This window comes from Sitodiplosis mosellana, unplaced genomic scaffold (genome assembly GCF_009176505.1).
Source record: "Sitodiplosis mosellana isolate CC-2019 unplaced genomic scaffold, AAFC_SMos_1.0 Smas_scaffold_6226, whole genome shotgun sequence".
Lineage (NCBI taxonomy): Eukaryota > Metazoa > Arthropoda > Insecta > Diptera > Cecidomyiidae > Sitodiplosis > Sitodiplosis mosellana.
The window spans coordinates 8,021,198-8,047,271 of NW_022601467.1; the positions used below are offsets into that span (position 1 = coordinate 8,021,198).

Genomic DNA, 26,074 nt, shown 5'->3' on the forward strand with positions numbered 1-26,074 from the left:
CAAAAGACACGGCCAAATAAATACAAACATAAACGTATTTATACACAATGTTTTTCTTCTGTTTAAACATCACAATGAATACCTCCGTTTACAACCTCCGAAATGCAAAGCAAAAACTGTGCCGGTATTCCAAGAATTCCACCAAAATCGTTCGGAATTATTTTTTTCGTACATAAGACCACATTGGAGTGAAAGAGAGAGATTCCACTATTTTTCAGCGTGCCACCGGAATTATTCCTCACACAATCCACTCTTCCTTGAGTTATCGAAATAATTCCGGTGGGACGCTGAAAAATAGTGGAATCTCTCTCTTTCACTCCAATATGGTCTTATGTACGAAAAAAATAATTCCGAACGATTTTTGCGGATTGTTTTCCAGAATACCGGCACTGGTCCCGAATAGTTTCCCAAATGGAAGTTCAAAAAGGTACATGGACCGATGAGTTTGAAAGGAAGCAAATGAAAAAAAAATGAAAGCGAAACGAAATTGCAAAATATTTGAATGAAATTATCCTAATTCAAATATTTTGTTTGGGTAGTTTGCTTTTCGTTTTTGCGTCCCGGTGCTATTCTTTGTCTGTGCACATGCATATCGTCGTTGTCGTCTGGCCATTGCACAAAAACCTATTTGCTGCTTTAAAATGCAGTCGGATTTATTTAAATTCATTATGGAAAAATGTCGACAAAACTTAAAACTTTTTGAATTGAAAAATGTATGCGTGTGGGAGGGAATCAGTTTCGTCGTAATCGACGGCACAATTTATGTGTTTGCGCAATTCAAATTTCAACGTCAAGTGATGGAAATTTTCCATTTGGACACTATAGTATAGTAATAGATAATACATATATCTATAAGCCATGTGAACGGAGGGGCTGGGAGTTGGGTTAAAAAACAACGATAACTCTCTATTGCTTTTTGAATAAATCAAAATTTGAAACCAATGAATCGATCAAATCAGGAATAGCCGAAATAAATATAACAGCTGCGCTGTCCTTCTTAACGATCAAGTTTAATTTCACAGAACGCTTCGTATTTCTCGCTACTGTGTCGCCATTATAGACTCTCTGCTAAATACATTCAAATTACTAAACCCATTTCTAGATCGAAACCCATGAAAGTGATTGACTCAATGCTTTGTCTCGCGGACATTGATTTTGAGATTTTTTTTTACTTTTTTCATATGTTCGAATTAATACTGTTCGTCATACGTTGGGTAGCAAAGTGACTCTTTAATATGTTGAAAAGGCAAAGACGAAATATTTTACCGGAATGCTGTTGGTTCGTTCTCTGTACATGATTTTCAAGTCATGGATTTTGATATGGCAAATTGATCGACCATCCAAACCAATAGCCATACCTTCATACACAAAATGCACGTCTTCGATTTCCCGATGATTGGCATGGTTTTTTGTCTGTGTATATACTGTTTCGACCGATATTCTTGCGCAACCATAGAAAAAGTGCACATTGTAAAGCGCTGTTTGTTAAATAAAGAATCAATTTTACACATTTGTTGCAAGATTGATTGAGTGCTCTCATCAGCAGCATAATTGAATCAACTAAAAATTGACTGTTTATGCTTAGCTCTAAAATCAAGTTTGAAATATCTTTGCATACATTTGCTTTCGTCATACTCGAGTATCGATCTCGATGAAGTGAATAAATGATTTTATCGGATCGGATTTAACGCTTAACATTTACACTATAAACGCCATGTAAATTCGATACGTGTGCTTGTCGGACAATGTGCAATACATTGAAGAAGCGTTGAAACGCATTCACTGTATAACGTGCCACACCATCGTTGCTGTGATGATGTGGCTGAATGATAAAATACACGGTCTCACGGTGAATGACGTGAATAGAAATAAAATGTGCCAGCCGCACGTTCATGGAATCGAAACAATCATAGTCATACGGATTGTGTCTTTGTTCGTTTGTCATTCCCTTTAATCGGTTTCGTTTCGGAAATACCGTATGTCTTATCTTGTGTTCCATGTGAATACGCTTTTGCCATGGAATCGTCAAATTCATTCGGGCGATCTTTATTGAAATAAGGCCCAGCATCAACACACACAAACATATAGCGAATTCGGCAATAAAATGAAATCAAATGAAAAAAAGAAGAAGAAGAAAACAAAAAAAAGAGAGAACGAGAGTACAACAAAACCATCAGATAACTGAAAAGCTCACGTATACAAATTTGTCAGCATAATAACTTTATCCACGCACACACGAAAAACCGTACATATTTTGCGGCTTTGGCCGGGGGTCGTGTGATGTGTCAGAATCGCACATTGGGATTCTGTGCAGCACATTTCTTTTCTATTATATATAAAACATAAATTTGATGCGAGTGATGACGTAAATTTAGCCTTTTTTGTCCATTTTATCAACGGAGATAAAATGCAAAAACTCGACCATCGATTGCGACTGATTTTCTGTAGACGTTTCATACGTAATGAAGCCGCTTAATGAATCAATAATATGAAAAAAAAAATTCAATATTCAAAAAATTGGCCATCAGAATTTGTTGAATATTAAACTTTTTCTACAGTTCTGTTCAATGACTAATATTTTGAATTGGACATTATTTTTTTTTGGAGAGACCACTTTTGAAAACTCAAATAATGTGGACACTTTTGGTGAAAATACTAGAAGCTTTTTGCAGTTATCTGAGGAAATATTTTCACTGGTATTTTGATATAAAAAATTGGACCACAAGAATCAAGTGAAAACTTTCAAATGGTTCTACCAAACTTAAAATCTAGTTTTTAAGCAAAGTTGTAATGAATATGCAGTGTCTATAGCCAAATGTGTCATTATAATTCTCAGTGCTTAAACGGTGAATAAAGCCATATTTAAGGTAAATTCGGTGGGATCCATTGTGAACGAAAGCCATTCATTCAGTATACCTTTTACTGGATGGGCCATTTTAACGCTTTTACCGTATTTAAGTGCTGCTGATGACACAATGGCATTTCTCTCGGTTTCAAAGGAAACGATGAAACAATCCATTAATGTAGATTTACCGCTAGTGGAGACAGATTAAAATGCTTCACAAATGATTGGATGATTGTTAAATTGCATCAATAATTAAGATTGTGCAGCATCTTAGTATCATGAGTATAATTGTATTGTATTCAACAAAATGCTTCATTTTTAATTCATAAAGTGTGAAGTGCAATTTAAGAGCTGCGAGTGTATATTGTTTGAAATGGAGCTTCAATTTGTCTCTTTGTCACAATGACTAGACTGAATTATATATATTAAATGAGTTTCAGGTGAAAATGTAAGACAGATTGTGCAATTTATGCCATTTTATACACACATCACTCCATCTCTGGCGCCATCCCCGATGTTTTGCGATGATTTGCGAACCGTAATTTGTTGTCGTTTCAATCCATTTATTTTTTATTCACACACACAAAATGCGAATCAAAATGATTATTCATTGTTCACTTGATTTACTTTCGGCTAAAGCGTAGTTTCGTTGCATCGCATCGCATCCATTGAGAATGTCTTAATTTTTTTTTTCGTTTGTTCATTCGCCTGTTTTGTTGTCTTCATAAATGGTTTTTCATTTGATATAAATCATATTTGAGCACACAATGCCATCAAAAATCATAAATCATCGCGTAGAAGCAGCCGGGAAAAAAAAGAAGAAATCGACCAAAGAAAAGTGATAATTTTCGGTCTGCACCGTGTTGAGAAACGATACGTAAACAGGGAATAGCTGTTTCTATTATTATCGTCTTTCTGCAGCATCGCACACACATCGCGAATGAATTTATATTCTTTTTTTTTCTTCTATTATTGTTGTTCGTCTTTGGGTGAATGTATGCTCATCTTTTGTATGGAACAATCTTCGGGAAAAATTTCGCTAATTTTCCCGTGTCGGTTCGACTATGGGCGACAAGGAAATCATTTTTCCTATTAAGAATTATGTCTCAAATATCACAATGTGCACAAAACCATTCATATGGCATATCGGTTGCACCAAGATAAATATGCTTCTTTTTTTTCTGATGTAAAAATGACTCACATTTGATGTCACACAAAATTGCGTTGCCAATGCCTCTCCCATTTACACTTGCTGTGTACTTAAACGATTTTATTATTATTAATACGGTATTCAGATTCAATCGTAGAAAAAAATCAGCGAAAAGTTACCATTGTCTTTTGGTACTGTTAAGTTTCGTTCTGTGTTTCTTTTTTTCTGTGCGCTCGAGTCTTTTGTTTAAATTTAAGTGAACATTTGCGGCACGTTGAACATGTTAACCTCCACTTTATAATTCACCTTCAATGTGTACCTTGTGCTCCGTTTCGCGTTTTAATTTTTGTTAAATAAATTATTGTTACGCTCATTGATGAAGCCAAAGCTCTAAGGATGGAAATGAGATATTCGTACAAAAGATTTTCAATGGCCAAATACGAATCAAAGCCATAGTTACAGCTATCTCAGAACTCAAATCGCACAAATTTCATCGGCAAAATGCCAAATAAAATAGAAGTTAGCGTCTTTTGCGCGGTTATCCCGTTTTTTTTCGTTCTTCACCTAGTATGTATGTGTGTTACAACGTGCGCTAACCAACGCTAACGTTAAAGTGATTTATCGCCTATTATCTTCGCAAACGCTTCGCTTTTCCTTTTGTTGTTCGCCCATATATTTTTTTTCTTCATTCGTTCGCCCGTCTGACTCGAAACATTTAATTCGTCTGTTGGTGCTACTGCTTTGTGTGCGCTACACAGACTCTATACACGTAGCGTAACATGATTGCAAAATGAATTTGCAGATATGAAATCGGCTTAAAGGTTTTACACATATTTGAACAGAAAGTACGAGCTAAAAGTAAAACCAGTTAGAAAACGCTGTTTTCATATGAATTGGTTAAAAAGAGAATGAGACTGTGCACGAACGATACAAAGAGGTGATACAAAAATGAAGAAACCTCAACAAAATCCGTCGCACTGAAAGCAGTTGTGCAGCCGTGCTGTTTGCACATCGGACTTTTTCGCATACACATCGTCCGTTCATCGTGTTTCTTTTGTGCCGAACGCTCTCTAGTAATTCATTCCATCACTGTAGTCATGCTTCGTACGGAACTCGGCTTTGAGCGTTCGGCGCATACATACACGCATACACGCGTGTGTCTGTGTACTGATTTCGTTTGTATGAAACACGATGAACGACGATGTCTATGCGAAAAAGTCCGATGTGCAAACAGCACGGCTGCACAACTGCTTTCTGTGCGACGGATTTTTTCGAGGATTGATTTCCGAATTTTTGATGACGTAACAATTAGACTCAATGCAAATCAAAATTAAAATGAATTTTGTTCTGACGATAACACCAATGTATTCAGCTCTATATGTACCCTTAGAGCAAAGTCTCATTTTCCATTTAACCAATTCATATGTGAATCCATGCAAAATAATTCCTCTATGAGCTCGCTTAAAGTGTGTATGAAAACATCGATAGCCCAGTTCCCTCTACTGTGTGTATGTGTGTTCTACTTTTTCATTTTTTCCCATTTTTGCGTATACGGTTTTTTTTCTCTTTTTCCTCGAGCAACATTATATGCCATTTTACCTAACACTGTGATACAAAATTACCTTTTTGATACAACTACATGCGAAACACTTTGATTTCTAAGAGCCAATGAGATAGCATACCTCCTCAATAGAATTTAAGCATAGGAGAAGATGAAGGAACAACAACAACAAGAAAAAAATGAAAATATACTGTCAAGAATTTTAACTGAGATAATTTGAAGCGACGGTGAGATTGAACAATAGACTCAAGCTCATGGTATGTCGGTTCAATCTCGTGTGAACGCGCAAAATGCGCTCAGCACAAACACGGCCAAAGACGTCAACGATCAACAGTATTTCGTTCGCATGTTTGTCATCGCTTTTCGTTTCCCCCCTGTATGTCACTGCGCGCTCGTCTTTATTGCAACCATACGCCATCAACTCATGCTAGTCAGCTGTAAATAAAGAAAGTCGGCATTTTTTTCCTACTCTGCCCGAGCTCGAAGATACACACACACAAACAACAAAAGAAATGGGGAAAAAAACGAAACCGATTTTCTCTCAGTTTGGCTTTGACGTTCTGCTTTTTTTTTCTTGTTTGCTCGACTTTTGTTCATTCTCATGTTCATTAATCGAAACGCTTTAACTGTGGAAAAAACGGCATTGAGAAGGAGAAAAAAACCGTTTCATTACATTCCACTTTCGTTTGGTTTCGTTGTGTCTTTTCATGATTCATATTGCTTCTCACTCAGAACGGCACGGTCACACGTGAATTTAATTTGTTCAAAAAAAAAGCTGGAAATAGAATGTTGATGAGTTGTTTATGTCAAAAACCGTATTGCTTACTAAGCCATGCTTAATAAATTGAACATTAGAAGAAGAAGAAGAAGAAGAAGAAGATTCGAGTATTCTTCAAAATTTTGGGGTGGATTTTTTATACGCTTTCCATTTGGGTATTGAAAGTTATCGTGGATTCGAAAACAAAGCGGACGAAGAAATATTAGCCTACCACCATTACCATCAGCAGCACACAAACAAACGCACGCACACATACATAAAGTAAACCCGAATTCTCAAGAGCTCATCGACAGACAGCATTAAAATCAAATCAAAATTCACTACATCAAGACATTGACTCTTCAAGAACAACGGAACGAGTCAATAAAATCATTATCGCTTTATATGTTTGCGCATACAGACGGTTTGGTTGACTTTTTTTCCTTCACTACCCTCGCCTGGAACTGTGTGTTTGTATTGTTATCAGTGTTTATCAGCAACGAATATTTCACCAAGTTTTTGTGCTTGTTTCCAAGAGAACACCACTTTCTTTTTCTTGGATTGTTCAAAAGGGAAGATGCTGGCATGTGGCCCTTTCAAATGGACACTCGACATGGACATTCAATCAATTCGATAAACTATCTGTCTAATGTTTTTCGTTTGCGTCACAAATACTAGTTCGCAAGCGAAACACACTCACACACACACAAACTTTGTCCATTCCGTGGAAATGTGGTGAAATGGATAGAAGGCGAGCAAATGGTGTTTTCGCATTCATTAATACGATGTGCTTGTAATATAATATAATTACACTATATTATCAAGCCAAGTCGAAACAAAAACACACTCACACATGAAAAACGGAAAGTATTTGGTTGCATAGAGCGACAGACAGTTGAACTACAAACGGATCTGTGCCATCGAAACTGAACGAATTGTGATGTTAAATCGACTCGAAACGCAAGAGACACACACTTAAACACACAAAAAGGGGAAAAAAATCCGAATAGTAACACCAGCCTCTGTGCATAAATAAGATGAGAAAACTACGATCAACTGTATAACTCTCGATTTATACTGGTTATTCTACTGAACAATAGAAACACCCACATAGAAACAAATACTCACAATGTCTGAACGAAATGTGGTGTGGCACGATGGTTCAGCAGATCTTGTTACCATAAGCTGTAACGATTGCGACAACAGCGAGAGCATATGTAGTAAGTATATTCAAATAAAAAAAAAGGAAGAAGAGAAGAAAAGAAAAGGAAGAGAAACATACATGAAACCAACTCACTGCTTATACACTTGAGTTTGTTTTCATTTGGTCAATCGCAACTTCTATGGCAAAAGTATTAACGTAAACTCTATTAAATATACAGTTAATCGTTGTAAATGAGACATAAAAAGTATCATCATAAAATTCTCTGGCCACTAACAACATGTACACTAGGGTGTTTTTGGTATTAAATAAACAGAAAATGGTAGTTTTAGTTTGATAGAGCAGAGAATTTGGAATCGATTTCATATATTTTTGTTCGGAGTCAGTCCAAGATGCCACTTCCCACAAGCAAAACAAATGTTCGTCGAATTTTGAGGTTATATCACTATTCGCTGAAACTAATCTGATATTTTCCACTTTTTTCGATTCAATCTCACTACCAGAGATGAATTCTCAATGCAAACATTTATTTTCACGTGATTTTCATTGCAAAAAGTGGCCAAATAATCGAAAATTCACACGAATTGTATTGCCTCTTTGACCGGTTCTTCAATCATAGAAAAAACATCGACAAACTCATTTTTTTCACATAAATTCATTCAATGAATTTGAAATAGACGATAAATTATCTAAATCCACTAAAATATCCAATCGAACAAAACCAGGAAGGCCAAATTGCAGCAAAACCAAAACTTAAACAAAAACGAGCTGTCATCATCAAATCTGGGCTTCTTTGAAATTGTAAAGGGATACCAATGCACTTGTGCGAATGGATCACAGTCAATTTGCACACAGTGATTCGCGCAGATGTATTTTGGTCTTTTCAAACATCAAACTAAGCCCGAATTTCATAATGACAGCTCGTTTTTGTTTACGTTTTGGTTTTGCTGCAATTTGGCCTTCCTGGTTTTGTTCGATTGGATATTTTAGTGGATTTAGATAATTTATCGTCTATTTCAAACCCACTGAATGAATTTCTGTGAAAAAATGAGTTTGTCGGTGTTTTTCCTATGATTGAAGAACCGGTCAAAGAGGCAATACAATTTGTGTGCATTTTTGACTATTTGACCACTTTTTCCAATGAAAATTACGTGAAAATAAATGTTTGCATTGAGAATTCATCTCTGGCAGTGAGATTGAATCGAAAAAAGTGGAAAATATCAGATTAGTTTCAGCGAATAGTGATATAACCTCAAAATTCGACGAACATTTGTTTTGCTTGTGGGAAGTGGCATCTTGGACTGATTCCGAACAAAAATATATGAAATCGATTCCAAATTCTCTGCTCTATCAAACTAAAACTACCATTTTCTGTTTATTTAATACCGAAAACACCCTAATGTACACAGAGGATGGAGAAAAAGTGGGAAAATACTCAGGAAAAGTCCATTGTAGCAGCTGTAATGTGCGAAAATCACCTATGTTTTGTAGCATAAGCGTTTCATATAAATCAACTGGCATATGCTTGTGCAAACACTGCAAACACACTCGAAAATCCAGTCGAGAACAACTTTTTTAGCACGCTTCTTTTATTGACACTGTCTGTGCACATCGGCTCATTGTCTATGCATTTATTGACATAGATATTATGGTGTTGGTTGGTATTTAGCAGAAGAAGCATTTCATTAATTGTTGCTATTTATTTGGTGCACCCCATGAAAATCATTGTTTTTCGCAAATATTTTTCAAAACACACGTATATAAAATCCGGTAGGAAAAGTGCGAGTGCATATGCATGGGAATATGAATGTTCTAATGTCACTTCAAAAACAATAAACAAAGTGAGAGTGTCGAGTTCATTGAGTGATGTTTGCACGCATTTGAGACACTAGTCTCCATGCATTGTTCATCATAAACAATAGATCATTTGAAAACCCCGAAGACAGAGAAACGCTTCTTCATGGTTTATTCGACATATTTTTCACACAGAAATGTGGTGTCTATTGGAATTTTTCCGTCCCGCTGTCTCGCATGCATCATCATGCTGCGTTTCTTCCATCGTTTCACTCAAATTTAAAATCATAAAATTTTAGAATGGATGCTTTTGAGGGGCTGCTTTTCGTTTTGCGCACTGCGCTGTAAACGGTTTGTTTTTTTTCGTTCTGTCTTCAGCGTTTTTTTCTCTGAGTTTGTGAATTTTATGGCACACATTTCGAGTCAATATATGCGTGAGCTTTGCTTTCAACATTCTTACACACTTAATTAAATTCTTTAATTTCATAAATCCCTCTCATCGCACTCGTATGCTATTTACGCCAATTTCTCCATCACTGCAGCTGATAAATCCGCAAGCATCGTGTGTGTGTGTGCTATAGGCGGTATATCGTTCTTGTCGAAGTGTTCAGACCGAATGAGCGAGTGAGCGAGAGAGAAAGCGAAAGATTCAAAGAGATTTTCGGTATAAATACATTTCGTTGTTTCACGTTGAATAACATTTATTTTGGCGCCTTCGCATCCCGCACGAACATTCATTTTACAAAATGAACGTAATTCAAAAGTTGAATGCACAACATAAACGGTACGCGTATACGACGATATAGCTGGTGATGCCATTCGAGCTATTGCCTTCATGATGTCGTTCGCACCAAACGACACTCGACAATTTTCTCTCTGCACACTACCTCATGCGTTGAGCCAAAAGTCGAAAATAATTTTGATTTGGCGTGTGAAATAACTCTTTCACTGTACTCTGGGGCCAAAACTCGATTGCCGCATTGTGTGCTTTCGGGGGTTGTGTGTGTGTATGTGCGTGTGTGACAACACTTGACATCTATTTAATTTTAATATGCTACAGACGTTACATGTATTTAATTCTAAGCCGTATAGACACATTCAGTTGAGTTGAGTCGGCATGAGGCAGCCAGTTAGCTTATGTGTGAGTTTCATCAGCAATGCTTTGCGACGAAAATTGAAAATGGTCCCTAATCGCAACTCATTTCATGCATATATGCATGCGATACGCTATTCCCTCTTCGGTGAGTGTGTATGTGTGCAAGTGATCCAACTTTCGTACCCAAGGTTGGAAAAAAAAAGAAGAGAAATCTGATTTTGGAATTTAAATTCGCATAAAATAAACAGAAAATCCCATTATTTATTTCCCTGAGTGAGCAGGACGTGGTACGCACAGTCGAAAAGATACTGTTTGATGAATGTACTTCTTGCCTTTTTTCTATTGCTCAAGTACAGACGAAACATCGAGCTCAACTCGGGTAATTTGATCAAGCAGATTTATGTATGGCAATGGGCTTTTTCCCTCTCGTTTGGCCGACATCAAATGGTTCATTAATATTCAATGATTTTGATGTTGCAAAACCAAGACCAAACTTGACCAACAACCATCAAATAAAGCATTTCACATCGTCGTTAGTTCAATTTCAATCAGACTCCATCAAAATAAATCAATACGATAAATAACAATGTTGCAAAAAAAGCAAAGCACATGAAAAAATTGGACTACATTCAATTGATTTTTCGATAGTAATGTGGCAAATTACTTTTTCGCAATGGAAATTGGATTGAAGTGTTGGTGGCCTAGATTCCTCTCTAGGCATTTCGCAATGATTTGCGGTTTCTACTAAAATACCACATATCCGAATTTCGAAGCAAATTTTAAATGCTTTTGAACCAATTGAGATAGTTCATGCCAATAAATGGAATAGTTTCCTCTCTCTCTCTGTGCGTTTCGACAATTCGCACAATATGCTAAAGCTAATTCGGAAATATTTTCTCGATCGAGATTTCAATTGTAGATTAGGTGGTATTCAGAGCAAATTCACGAGACAGCATTCACCAGAGGAAAAAAAATAAGTGAAAGTTGGTCAAAGTATCTATAGCATTTAATGCAATGCAATGGTATATTGGGTATGGTATCGGGAAGAGAATGTGCGGTCAAGCAGATCGAAACGAGTGTGTATGGTGCTGTGTGAGAATTTGGATGTTGGCCTGCGTTTCATTTTCATTGTGTGCTTGATTTCATTTCGAAAGAACAAAGGAACTAAAATTCGCGGAAAAATTCGTGTAATGAATTCAAACTGTAATGGTCCCAAAATGAATTTCTACGTTATTGAAAAGTATAAAATTTATTACATTCCTTTTTTCGGCGATAGCCATTTGTTTATAACTGAAAAATATGTTGGTGTTGAAGTTTGATGATGGACCGTTGTTGTATGTGCGTGTATGCGTTCGGGAAATATGAATACAATGAGTGATTTTCAACATACGCATAAAAGTGATTATTCGAGTGGAATTTGGTCTTCATTTGCAACTTTGTATTTGGTTATTATTTGTTTTTTTTTTGTGTTGCTACTTATATTGCTTGCTATAAGAGAAAAGAGGTTTGTTTTTCCTCATTTTGAATGCGCGCACTTTGGCACAACGACTGCTGGCATACATCTAAGCGTTGGCCAAACACGCGGATGCCCTTCATTTTCAATGGTTTTCGAAATTTAAAACAAACGCCAACCGAAAGTAATGGTTTCGCTTTTCATTTACTGTAATTAATTTTCATTCCTAGATCTTATCCTTAGACCATGAACCCAGCTTATTGACCGTAAATGTGCTTCTCTTTTTTTCATTGAAGAATCGTTTTTTACTCTCCCTCTCTTTCTCTCTCTCTCTCCCCCTCTCTCTCTCTCTCTCTCTTTCTCTACTGTCGTTGTCGTCTTCGTGAAAACGAAACACCAGATTACTTTCAATATGATTAAACAGCAGTGGCTAGAGTAATTACTAATGAATGAGTTTTCTCTTTCTACCACACGGACCTCTCTCTCACGCTTTCTCGCTGCTTCGGTTTTTTATTAGGTTCATGACGCTGCTGCTACTGTGTATTTTTCTCTTCAATTTAGGACATTGCGAGAAAAAGCGCAATGTTTCAAAATGTAAATGTCAATGTTTTCGAAATATATTAATTTACGCAAAACTGCAATTACGGAATAATGATTTAAACATCAGGATTTCAATTTCGGTTGGCATTGCTATAAATCTGCTTCAGCCAATCCATGAATTGGTGTGTTTGTGTGTGAGTGAGCGGGGTGTTTTGTTGTACGAACGGATGGCACGGGCGAACTTCCAATAAATATCCAATTTCCAGAGTTCAGACATGTAAAGACACATACTCATACTCACTCGCTTACACACGTTTCAAATAAAAATTTCACGTTATTACCAACCGACCGAAAATTTATTGTTATTTTCGATTTAATGTTTGATGCACGTTTTTTTTTCTCTCCATTTTTGTACGATGCTGATCGGTTTTTTTGCCCCTCTCTCCCTTTGCTGTTTCTCTCATTCTGTCTCGGTACATTTATATTTATTTTGCAATTTCATTTGTTTTTTTTTTGTCAATTTCACACGTTCAAGTCATTTGCGTATCCAAATTACTCAATGTTGTTTATTTTATTTTTCAGTGCACGTAAAATTGCAATAACGTATCGATCGTTTTAGCATTTTTGCGCTTGAGCTTCTGGTCAATTCTATGTTATTGATATTATACCCGTATGAAAATCAGCTCGTTTTTATTTGACTGATGCAACTAAAAACAATTGTGTAATTTTTTGCTGACATCGGCTTCAGTTTGGCTGTCTGGTCGGTCGGTCGATCGGTCAGTTGTTGTTGCGCATCAAAGCATCATGTTTCGGGCGATTTGAAGCCATACAAGAGATTATATACATTAGGTAATTAATAAAGGCGAGCTGCAATTGGTCCGTATTTAGCGTTTCAATAGCAAACCAAAACGTTTTTTTTTGTGCGTGGGTAAATGCGTGAGTGTGTTTTATTTTATGAATTACACACCTCAGCCAATCAATTAAATGGAACGAGAAATTAATCAAAAAATAAATCATTCATACATTTAATGGATGAATATATTATGTCCATGCTATGAACAACAACGCAAACGAAAATTTTTTGATAAAACATGATGAAAAGCAGTTGCAATATATCTTTTTTTTCCGCATCGGTGGTATAATTATTACATCTTAATTACGATTCGAAATCAAAAGATAAAATTTCATCGAGACAAATTAATGTTTGTTGATAAATGTAATGAGTAATGTGCAATGGACGCAATTCAATACACAATAATTCAAATTGGCTGGCAATTGGTTAATTTCCAATTAACTATCTGATCTAAATGGGTGTGCTGCGCTGGCAAATTCATGGTTGCTAATTTTCACTATCATCGAACCGCAAGCATACGTGTCTCGCACTCTCAGCTACACACACACACACACACTCACTCTCGCCAATTGTTTTGCCAAAGTAAACGACAGACCACCACACCAAACAGTTTTAAATGGAAACGCTGACGCGCTTTGTGTATTTGCGCGCCACCATGAATCCATATATTGTATTTGATGTTTTTATCAAAACCACGCATCGCAAATTGTATTTCCAACAAAATATTCATAGCATACACAAATTGCGAGGCTTGAATGTCTAATGCTCACCATGGAACTAACTGTATGCACGAGCCGTGCTATTTTCGTGTTTATACTCATTTTTTTTCTTTCGAAAAATGATTTCATTAGTCGATTTGGCCAATTCGAATGCCATTGCACGTGCACTTAATGCATTTGAACACAACGAATTGCGATCACCGTCGTTTCTTTTGTCCCATTCGATTCGAATGAATTGTGAAACATTCACAAACACATGAGCACATAATTACATGAAATTTCCGGGGGATTGGACATCACAAAGTATACAAATAAATAATTCGGAATATAAACATGGGCTGGGGAATAATATGGAACATGTGGCAACGAACGAAGCTCTCGTTCTCCCCCTCTCTTTTGCTCTCCTTTTTGGAATGGTATTAGTCTATCCCCTAGTTTGATATCATAACAAAAACATAAATGCATACCACCGTCAAAATTGTAAAGCACAACGAAAACACGTTTCATTTTGAATTTGTATGAAGCCTTATCGGAATGTATGCATTCAGTCTTTTGGATGTGGGACTGTTTTTTTTTATTTGTTCGGAGGATTACGACTAAAAATCGAATCACCGATAGAATGAAGTAAAAACTGTTCTGTTGAATATTAATTGAAAATTATTGTTTGTGTTTTTGAGCATTTTACCATGTGAAAATTAACATGAACCACCCTAGGAACCACCGAACAACAAAAGTGATGCTGTAGTTAGCATACGGAAGGAAGCAATGGAATTTCATGAAATTTTTCCCGGAATTTCTAAATTATTTCCGAAATTTCTAAACAGTGCGACGCCATTTATTTTGAAAAGTGTTCTCTCAAAGAGAAAATTGAGCGAATTTATACAAATCACATGGAAAACTATCTCGTAGAGTGTTTGAAGTGGAATTGTTTGGCCTTTTCCACATTCTGCAATTCACACCACAAGGCAAATGCTAGACCCCTAACGCCATCTATTGATTTTTGTAGAAATCATTAAAAGAACTGAGCTTCATGTCAAGTCTACTATTAAGTCTAAACCTTAGACTTAACAGTGGACTTGACATGAAACTCAGTACTTTACTTTAACTTAACTTACATTTAAGATACTTAAACTAACTTAATAGCAAAACGTCAAACCAAATGGTAGTTGTACTCGCTGTTGACGTCTATTGTATTTGCCTTGTGATTCACACACTGCAAAAAGGAATGAAACGAACAAAATCGATTGGACACGCTCAACAATCTCTTTGTGATGTGAATGAAAACGAAATTTTCACTCGGTTTATAGCGTTGTGGGTAAAATTCCAATCGATGGAAATAATTTCGAGAGAAAGTAATATTCTCTGGTGTAGTAAATTCTGCGAATGCATTCGATTAGTATGTGCACTGGTTGACAAACCTAATTATCACGTAAACATATCCGCACATACGCGCCTCGTATACCAAATACCAAACTAGCACAAACCCATTTGTGGAATGTGTTGCGAGATATTGCCAGTGCACAGTTTCGATTCCATCGAAAATTCCAAACTAATTTCAGTATTTTGATATTTGTGCGCACAATTCTGCAAGTTACAGATGGAAAGAAAGTTTGTGTGTGTGTGTGTCACATAGGGAAAAACAAGACGCTTGCATACTTCTTACTAAGTTTCAATGTAAATAATCGATAAGTTGTCAACTTTCGAAATTGTAACGGTTGCGGTATAAAACAATGGCGGTGTGAATTCGATAACATTCCCAGAATATAAAACGCGCATTCGCATATGGGTTGGGGAGTTTATTTTTTCCCAATAAAAGTTCAAATGGTTGATGCTACTGTTACTGTGGCGTGTGTTTAGAATGCACATTCGAACTGCATAATAATTACCATTATTATTGTTTTTAGCACTCTGGCAAACCGAATCGCACTACCTCTTTTACGGCAATTTAATTGCATTCCATTTCGCATTCCATTTCGCATTGACATGACCGCTGATAGTGCGCATAAAATCAACCGACAACATACATGCACAGTGCACACTCACTTTCAAAACATAAATTATGGCATTCCAATTCCCGAAATAAAAATGATCGATGGAAAAAATTTGTGTTTGCATTACATGTGGCAGCAATCCATTTTAATACTGTTGCAACATTGTATCAATGGTATAGCGTTACACCACAAAATAAACAGAAAAATAATTTAATTACGATATGAACAGTAACATAAATGGGTAGTTAGTTAGATTGAATCGCGTGTAGCTTTGAAATTCAATTCAATTAAATTGGATATCGTTTATTTTACAGGTCGACCTGAGCCAACTGTATCATGGTTCAACGGAAGCGAACCGATTCAAACGACCGGCGGCATTACAATGGGCCGCCATGTAGTTGTTAATCGTCTGGAAATTCCACATCTGACCAGAGACGCCTACAACAGCACATTGAGATGCCAGGCATCGAACACAAAACTGGCACCGCCTGTTGAACGCATCGTACGACTGGATATGCTACGTAAGTGTTTATCATTTATATATAGGTTCAAATTGAGATATTATCCGATAGATTGTTTTTTCCTTTGTGGTTTCCGTTGCTAGTCGCCGCCGAAAATTAAATCCATTTATTAGCAATGAAATGAATAATTCGTCCGGGGATACGCACCAATTCATTTTTCAAGTTCCAAAGATATGCAATAGAAGTAGAAAAAAACTGTACGACTGAAGACCTAAACCTTAAAGCTTATGTAGACACTGACATTTCACCATTTCGAGATCTAGAGGTGGCACATACAAATCTGTCTGGCGACGTTGTTGCCAAGTAGTCGAAATGAAAATCTTTCTACCTCTCACCTACCTGACAATCACACGACTCTCAACGGTGATGAACTGAACGACAGTACAAACTGCAAACGTACATTGTTCAACAACAACGGAAACAATTCTATTCCTTTTCCCTCCTCACCTCGTTTTTTCCTTATCCGCATCATATTTCTTCTTTTCCTTCAATGAGCCCGACTTTTGACAATTCTCACCATTTAATGTTTTTTCTCTGTTTGTCTGTCGTTGCCGCCTTCGCTTCGTTATCACCCTGAACAGTGTCAGCGTTTTTCGTTTACAAACTAAAAATTGCATTAAGTCCATTTTTTCTCGTATCGTGTGATATGCTTCAAATCACATAAATATTGTTCCATTATTAATCAGACGGTCGCTTGGGAGGGTGCGCGCTTTGGATAATATGTTTGCACTTAGCGCTGTTTGTCATGTTTATTTTTCATTTGCAGGACAATAAGCGTTCACAATTCGCTTGTAACCAAAGAAGAAGAATATGCAAAAAAAAAGAATGCGAAAATGAACAGGCGACGAATATAAATGACTGTTCAAATCAAACGAATCGACCAACCGCCAATAAATTGAAATGAATGAAAATAGAATAAAGGTGACTTTTGAGCACATCGACTCCACACATACACAGTGCGTACGACACGCACACTGGTTTGCGTCACGAGAAACCTATTCCTATTTCATTATGAATTCAATATGCTTTCTTCTCGTTTATGTGACTCACATCGTGTGGTCTCCACGAAATTACGCTCTTTTCATTTCATTGATGGTGATGAAAATTTACCACTTTTGAACAAACGGAAAAATTAAGCTTGACACAGTTTAAAAGTTGAAAATTACATTCGTTTTGATGTATGCGGATGCAGAGGTTGTTTGTTCAGAAAAAAAATTTCTTGGAGATTTTTATACAAAATCATTAATCAACTGAGTTTTTGTGATATACGATTTTAGAGGGCACAAAATAAACACATTTTTGTTGAATCTTGATGAGAAAACACCATTATGCAAATGCAATCAAGATTTTGCGCATTCGAGTTTACCACATTTTTCGTGTTGATTACCAATAATTGGGTAAATATGAAAAAAATATTAATTGAATGCGCGCAATGATAAGGATGAAAACCAAAACAACAGCACAATCTGAATTTTTGACAAACGCTCAGTCAATTTGAAATCCCATTCAGTTCAATAAATCCATTGGAAGCCGGCACATAACCACATTTGAACTGCAACTAACGTGTCAAAAATGTTCCGACTACCGGTTCGGATATTCGCCACACCTTGCTGAAATTTACTTTTCACTTCATTTTTCCAGTCATAATTTTTTTTTCGCGCTCAATTACGAATTCGCGAATGAAACGAATGGGGGAACGCTTTCGTTTCGGCTCAGTTCATTGTTGCAAAGTAACTCGGTCGGTCAATTTCGAAATGTTCGCTAGTTAAAACCTTATTTTGATTGCGATAAATTGAATAAATTTTAATATGAAAATATTTAAAACACAATTTTATGTGGAAAATTTTCAACATGAAAAATATGCAAATGAAATCGGCTTAATAGAAACTGGAATATGGCTTATATCGTACACGCCGCATCCGTGTGGCGGCTGTTGAACGTCAAAGTCATTTGAGGCGATGCGAGCGCCCCCAATTTCAAAGGGCACATCAATGTAATTTAACATTTCAAATCGGAACTACACAGCGCGCCAATTCGAAATATAGGAAAATATAGTGTCAACAGCCGCACCATGGCCGCATCATTTATATTCGTGTTCGATTTTGGTGTATGGCGGCGTACCATCCCCAAACAAATACCGACAACTGCGAAAAATTGCGCGCATAATGGAGATGAAAAAAACAGCGCGAGCAAGCGGTAATAAAAAAACGAAAAATAACCTGAATCGTTTTTAATTTTTGTCTCTTTTGCTTCTCTATTTTCCGCATTCAATTCGAAATAATTTTGCTGCTGCGGGGCATTTCTTACATTTCGGTCGGTTGTACTTCATATTGGTTACAATTTTTTTTGAATGATAAATTTAGGGTTTTCCGAGCGCAATTCCGTCACACATCGAACACACACACACATACCCAAACAAAAGCATGAAATGAACAGCAAACATATAACTTAATTTCATATCACAGTTGAACAACGTCCATCCATACCTTTTCTATAAAAGCACCATCAATTGAAAAGTGCAAACAAAATAAAAGAGAGCCAGCCCATTAAAATGAATGAAAACAAGAGCTGAATGAGAACAGTACGCATTCATGTGGAATGTACGTTTTGTTATAATACCCAAAATAGCTGATGGGCTTAAACATCAACAAAAAAGGGAGGCTCACCTAGACGAAAAGGGTCACACAATCGTACTCGCTACATATAATAATAACAATGAGCTGGACGAACTGCATTTTTCCGGTGCAATTCACTGTTTCACAACACCGACCCACGTTGCGCATTCAATACAAGTCCCAGCACCGTACCGTACCATACTGAAACACATTCACACACACACACACACACATACGCTTCATGTAATTAAAATTCAGCAGATAAATAGATTGCAGGATTTAACGGACAACCATTGAGTGATGTAGAATAAAGGACGGAAAAAGCGCACGCACACACAAACATGCAACCTAATCTAAATAAAATAACTGACAGCGCATTAATTGCATGTTTCATTTTGCGAACGCGACCGAGTTAAATCAATGTCAAGAAATGCCGAAACGGCGCTAGCAACAGGAAAAAACCAGCCAGAGGAACAGAAAATGTATACAACCATGAACATTTTCTCGTTCTTTTTTTTTTCTCAACAAAAAAAATAATCGTGAAACACAATAAAATAACGTTTTTCCACGTTTAACACAACGGAAAAAATGATTACAACAACGAAAAATACACGCCACAGAACCATATGAAGAAAAAAGAGAAAATAGGCGTTCTTTTTAATACATTTTTTCTGCAGTGAAAATGTGATCATTGACTTGTGTATGCCATTGACATTTTTTTTTGAATTATTCACTTTTTTCGATTTAACCTACTTTTTTCACATATTTTCCATTTTCTCTCTCTCTCTCTCTCTCTCTCTCTCTCTCTTTTTTTTGACACAGTGAAACCTACTTCGATTAACATTACATCAAAACCAAAACATTTTGCATCCGAAATTGAGTACAGCATCAACTGTGAAGTTGACGGTTCAATACCTGAAACGGAAATCCGTTGGACGCAAAACAATCGACCTTTTAAACGAGGAATGGTGAGTAAAATGTCTGCTTATAAAATGATATTGCTTTTTTATTTAAGAAAAGGTGAACGAGAAAAAAAAATCAAAGGCCAAAATTACGTCTTGAAGCCGTAGAAATGTGTTATTTTGTTTGATATGTGTGCACGTGTTAGCCTGCATATCTGAATTTGATTGTCATTTTCAGACGGCCAAATACAGATGAAAAATTCATCGCATAATTGCGGCTGCCCATACACACATGTATTTGCACGAGATTAGAGCATATGACCCAAAATCATAAAGAAAATCAAATTCATTTGATCGTAGGCTTATTTGTTGCCGAACAACTTTATGATTTTTCAATTTAATGCCAACAAATAAGAACAGATTCGATTTTACATCGTTAAAAGAAAACGAAGCAATGAGTTTAACGCATAAAAAAGAGATTTCATTGGCTGAACATAAGTGAGAAGCTACTCTGGCCATAATGAAGTCATTGACCAAACTCGGATGCGCAACAAAAGGATTATTACGATTAAAACATAATAAATTTGTAGCGTATGCTGAAGCCAACGGCGAGCGGTCAATTGAGTATCAAAAACGTTTGAATGTCATAATTAGTTGGTTTCTGTGGTGTTGCATGGGTGTCATAAATAAAAAGCGACCGCCTGTGGATTTTGACTATGTGAAAATTACACAAAGCCTCATAACGTAATAATTCAAAATCGTCGGTTTTTGTGCATTGTTCTGCTGCCATTAGCTGGTTGGTTGGCCCGGGTGCTATAATACCAAAACTGTCAAAAATCGGCAAATTTGCAGACTCACACAAAATTTGCAACGTTTTTTTTATGCGTACATGAATAACGAATGAAATGGGAATCTAAATGAATCGCAAATATACACACACACACACACATCGAATCATGTAGCAATGTGGTATCCAAGCGAAATCAAGTAATAGATGTGAAATTGTTGGTTTGTTTCAATTCGGATGACAGCCCGATTTTGGAAATTCCATTATTTGTTTTCGCTTGTAAGGTTCAGTGCACAGATACAACACTGAAACACGCCCGCAACATATGCACAATAAATAGTCATTGGAGGTAATGCAACCGTATTTATCAGCGCTTTCGTAAACGTATACACAGCACGCTTTTGCACAGTGTATGAATTTCGCTAATAAAATGTTAATACGGGAAAATCAGATCAACACAACCCGGGGAGAGAGAGAGAGAGAGAGAATCGACTCCTAAAATCAAAAATTAAATGGCATAAATAAACAAAACGTGTCTCATTCACCATGAGTGAGTGCGTTTCGGCCTCATTCCAAACCAGAACCGTCGGCACGCAATTATAATTTAGTCAATTTGTTCAATGTCCGCATATGCCTTCCATTGGAAAGCATCCATTCGTAAACCAAATGGTGCAGCAGAGTGTACTGTACACATTACATTTCAAAAGCATTACTTTCTACCGCTCGTACTAAATTTTGCGAAAGGTTATGTGTTGTTGTTGTCTGTTTATTCTTTTTTTTTCTACTCCATTTCAAGATACGTATGTTATCATACGCTTAAAACTGGTCCATGATTTTGATGCGTAAAAACTGTACTCCAACTCCATCTCTCTCTCCCGGTCATTCGTTCGCTGGCTGGCATACGCATCAAAATGCTTTCGATGAAAGCATTAAAAATGAATGTGTTTTTTTTGTCTGATGGAAATACAAACGGACTAGGTATAAGCCGTGTGTAATGCTTTAATATGGGATACAACGATCCCACATGATCTGATTTATTGCTTGGACAGCATCAATGCCACATAGTAAACTACGTTTTTGAAAATTAAGTAATCGTCAATAGCTGCCGAACGTTATTTGCATAGCTTGCAATTGTTTTTGCACACCCTTCGTGTATTCAATTTTAACGATTTTCGGCCATTTGTAAATCACATACTGCAAGAAACTTTGAACTCATTTCCCGTTCGTTCCATTTTTTTCCGTCGTACACAGTGCTCCTTTTTTCTCTCTCTATTTCGTATCGTCTATAAATTAGATCAACGAGTACTCCCTTTGCGTTCGGCGAATCAATTGTCTTTTCCGTACATGTACCTGTGCGTGTGTGTGTGTGTGTACCAATGCTCTCGCCGTTAAACATCTGCACATTTTTTCTGCATTTCATTTCCTCGTCCATTTATCAATGCTTTTTCATTGAATGACTTTTGTTTGCAGGAAATTTCCCAGAGTGATTGCCAATTTGTATAATTACTTGTTTGTTGTTATTCATTTATTCCATATAGATTACCCAGCATACGAATGGAAGTGTATCGACATCAACGCTGATATTTCGCCCGATTCCCGATGATGATGGCACCATTTTGAAGTGTGAAGGCTCAAATCCACGGCTACCCAATTCGGCATTAGAAGATTCATTAGTGTTAATCGTCATGTGTAAGTTATTTCACTCATTTTATTTTACTGCCGAAGAATTGAATGTGAAAAATAAAGAAATCACAACTCTATTAGCTTATGATCTTGTACCAAAAAATAAAACGATATGCCATAAACGAAATTCGGTGCTTAAATGCAGTTTCAACATTTGCTTAATCAACAACAAATCTCGTTGCGAACGATAGCAGCCACTCGAATGGTTCAAGAAATATTGCGTCGAAGTATTTTGCAAAGGCGACCAAAAGATTGAACTAAATATTAAAAGTTCGGTCTTTTGTGCAAATTTATAGTGAACATTTTTTGTTGTCCATTTTATTTGTTTAATTTCGTTTTTTGTCATAATTTTGCCGACGGCCATTCGTCTAGAAAATGTACGAACAATTTATAGTCAACAGAAGAGCAAATATTTGGGCCTTTAAAAGTAATAAAAATGTGAAAAAGGGTCCACTTGAATTGTTGCCCTTTCTGCTAACACTCGAGTGTGACTGACGGTGCGAGTGCATGTATTCCTTTCCATTAGCCATTCAGAGATGGTTGTACCTTTTTTCAAAATGAATTCTAACACACTATTTGGAGAAAGAAAACCTAGCTAAAATATCTGTTGTTTCATATTTTTCACTCTTTGTCGAATGTTCGAAACAAAAGGATATTGCAATTTTTTTTTACCAGAAAAAACGCCATCTTACGTCGTGCCCGTAAATTATTTTACTGTACATTTAGATGGTAGAGCTTGGACAAAAGTTCGATACTATGCAGAAACTTGAAAAGAGCTTGATAAATTTGATGAAATAAATATATTTTATGGTCGTTGCAATACCCCTATGGTTCGAAACGATTTTCGTGTTATCCTATGCTCGCATTTTGCAAAAGGTGCAGCCGCCACTCGATTACTCAAACTAAAATTATTGAACTTTACAACATTTTTGTTGCTTCATTTGATCTGTTATCGAAAAATTTGTGCCGATTTTCCAACTGGATTTTTTTCTGTGGTGGCTGTTATCTTGTCTCATTGCTTCTGTGCTGGTGATTTTTATTGGAACTTCTAGTTCATTCGTTAGCAAAAACAAACTCATCAATTTTGTTCTCGAACTTTGGTTTAACGATGAATCGCATCAACACAATGGAATGGGCTTCAATATCTAGCAATCAGTTCGAAAACAACAGCAACGCTGACGACGAGATGAGCAGCATCTGAGCGACTTTCGATGAAACAAAGGAAATCATTTCGTTGTCCTGTCTAACTTCTGCTTTCTCCCCCACACTATTCCATTCCTGTGATTTTGTGTTCGAAGGCCAATTCAATGTGTATTTTATTTTGGAGCTAAGGTGTAGATGAAAATGTGGTGGTAACGCACCAAAACTTTACCACTTAATTACGAAAGAAAAGCTGACGAGACGGAAAAAAAGAGTTGAGAAAGCTTGATTAAACAAACAAGAAAAAAAGACCCGGAGAACACTCAACTGATGGCAAATTAGAAAAATAAGTAAAGGAATTTCGTCTTATTAAGTCGCGTGTTTCGTTTGACGTTGACGATGGTCATTGATAGAAACACTGATATACAACAATCACGTGGCAGTATTTTGGTGAATGAAATCAAAGCGAAAGTTTCTTGGAAATCTCTCAATTCCCACGCAAAATGGCAGAAGCGAGAGCGAACGGGAAAAAAGGATTGATCAAAACCGCAAGCCATGCATATTTTGGTACAAGACTCCTGGTGCAAAAACGATGAACTAATGAAACAAAAGCAACGATGAAACTAGAACATTTCATTTGTTGACCAGCAACCAGCATAGAGGTTGCAAAATTCAATTAAATAAATGAACACCCAATGTTGAAGCTCAGCAAAACGATAAACTTTTGTTTTTTTTATCTTCTTTCGTTCCTTCATTCGTTCGCTGGTTTATTCTGAGTCTGTTTTTGTAAATCGGCATAAAGTTTGACGAACAAAAATGTTATTTTTCATTACTCATTTTCTCGTAGCTCGGCTTTTTGTCTCTCTCTCTCTCTCTCTCTCTCTCTCTCTCTCCCACACACAATTCCTGACTAACTTTTCTATTTTCTTTCCACTTTCATGTCGCTGGTTTGGCCGTTTTTTCGCGGTTCATTCGCCCACTTTACGGCATGGCACGGCACATCACAAACACAATTCGCTTGGGCATTTTCTTCTTCATCATCATGGACGCTGACAACAGACCAACCGCAAGTGACTTTACAATTGGGATCAACTTTAAATCCAGATGATATCAAGGAGGGCGATGATGTTTATTTTGAGTGTCATATTAAAGCGAACCCCAAAGAAAACCGCATCACTTGGTATCATGACGTAAGTATACAACTAAATACGAAAATTTATGAATAGAAGATGTATACAAAAGATAGATGAATAGCTTTTGCTGTCTCGTGCACAAAATGTTGCGCTCACAACTATCTCTTGCTATGCACAGTGAAAGCGAGATTTTAATTTTAGCATACACATTTTCATTTGTGGTAATATCAACACAGCAAAATGTGCTCACCACCACGTTCATTCGAGCTGCAGCTGAGAAATTTTTACGATAATTCGTCGCATTGTTCCGTTTGCTCGATTCAAAGTTTGAATTTCAAGCACACAATTGGAACCAACGCACACAAATAACATTATGACGCGCCCAGCCCAGTCACTCAACACGGGCTTCGAGTTCTCTGTTTATCCCACTCTCGCGCCTGCCACCGAATAAAATGTAAAATAGATTTTATCGCCGAAATTATGTCTGTTTTTGCGCATCTGCTAATTACGAATTCAAAATCTTCTATGACTACGGAGTATGGCGATGAGCAACATTTAATAGGAATATTACGAATCCACTCCAACTTGTGTCACCATTGGCGGACTATTATTTCGGTGGATGTAGTAGAGAGAGAATAGTATGAAATCGCTTCGAAACGGTGTATGCTCGTAAATACGTAAACTCACATTAACATCGATCAACACATGGTTTCAATATTTCGCATTTGATATCGTCGTTGCGATGCCGTTGCGAGAACAGAAATATAAAGTGATAATGTCAATAAAATCCGATATCTGTATTACAAGCGTGCGCCAACAATAGACGCACTCACGCCGCCCTCATCCTCTCTTTACTACCCCTCCATCGCTCTACATGTAATGTTTCATTCATGATACTAATGCTATTTGAGTTGAAAAAAAAAATGTAATATGCGATTACTATAAACATAAAATAGGGCATTTGGGTGCGAATTCCTTCAAAAGACTTCGATTTGGTTTTTATGCAAATCGAATTTAATAAAAGCACAAATAAAAGACTTAAAAATGCATCATGAAAAATTATGTTCATATTCGGTTGATGTTTCTTTTCGGATTTTCACTCAAATTTCTCTCTGGTCCTGCTCAGTCAGTTCTTTTTCTCTTCTTTCGGCAACCATCACATAACACCATTCAACGGTGTTCGCCAACCAAATGCATACACAACGAGCAGGTGACACTTTTCAGCAAAAAACAAAACAAAAACAAAGCGGAACCAAATCATGAACGAATCATTGCGGACCACCATGAGAAATGCAAAAATTGAAAATTCCCAGTCGGCCGAAGGGAATGAAAGAGAGGCAGAGACACACAGTCGGAAGAAGCTTTGCGTAAA

The 26,074-nt window shown here is 36.7% G+C and overlaps 1 protein-coding gene across 1 annotated transcript in view; it reads left to right on the top strand.

The window, feature by feature from the left end:
* LOC129579389 (uncharacterized) overlaps positions 1–26,074 on the top strand; it is a 69,872-nt gene that overhangs the window by 8,420 nt on the left and 35,378 nt on the right. Inside the window, exons 3-6 of the mRNA XM_055469456.1 lie at positions 16,236–16,442; positions 19,880–20,025; positions 22,285–22,435; positions 24,629–24,759. Coding sequence (XP_055325431.1) covers positions 16,236–16,442; positions 19,880–20,025; positions 22,285–22,435; positions 24,629–24,759 — 635 coding nt within the window. The remainder of the gene's footprint in view (positions 1–16,235; positions 16,443–19,879; positions 20,026–22,284; positions 22,436–24,628; positions 24,760–26,074) is intronic.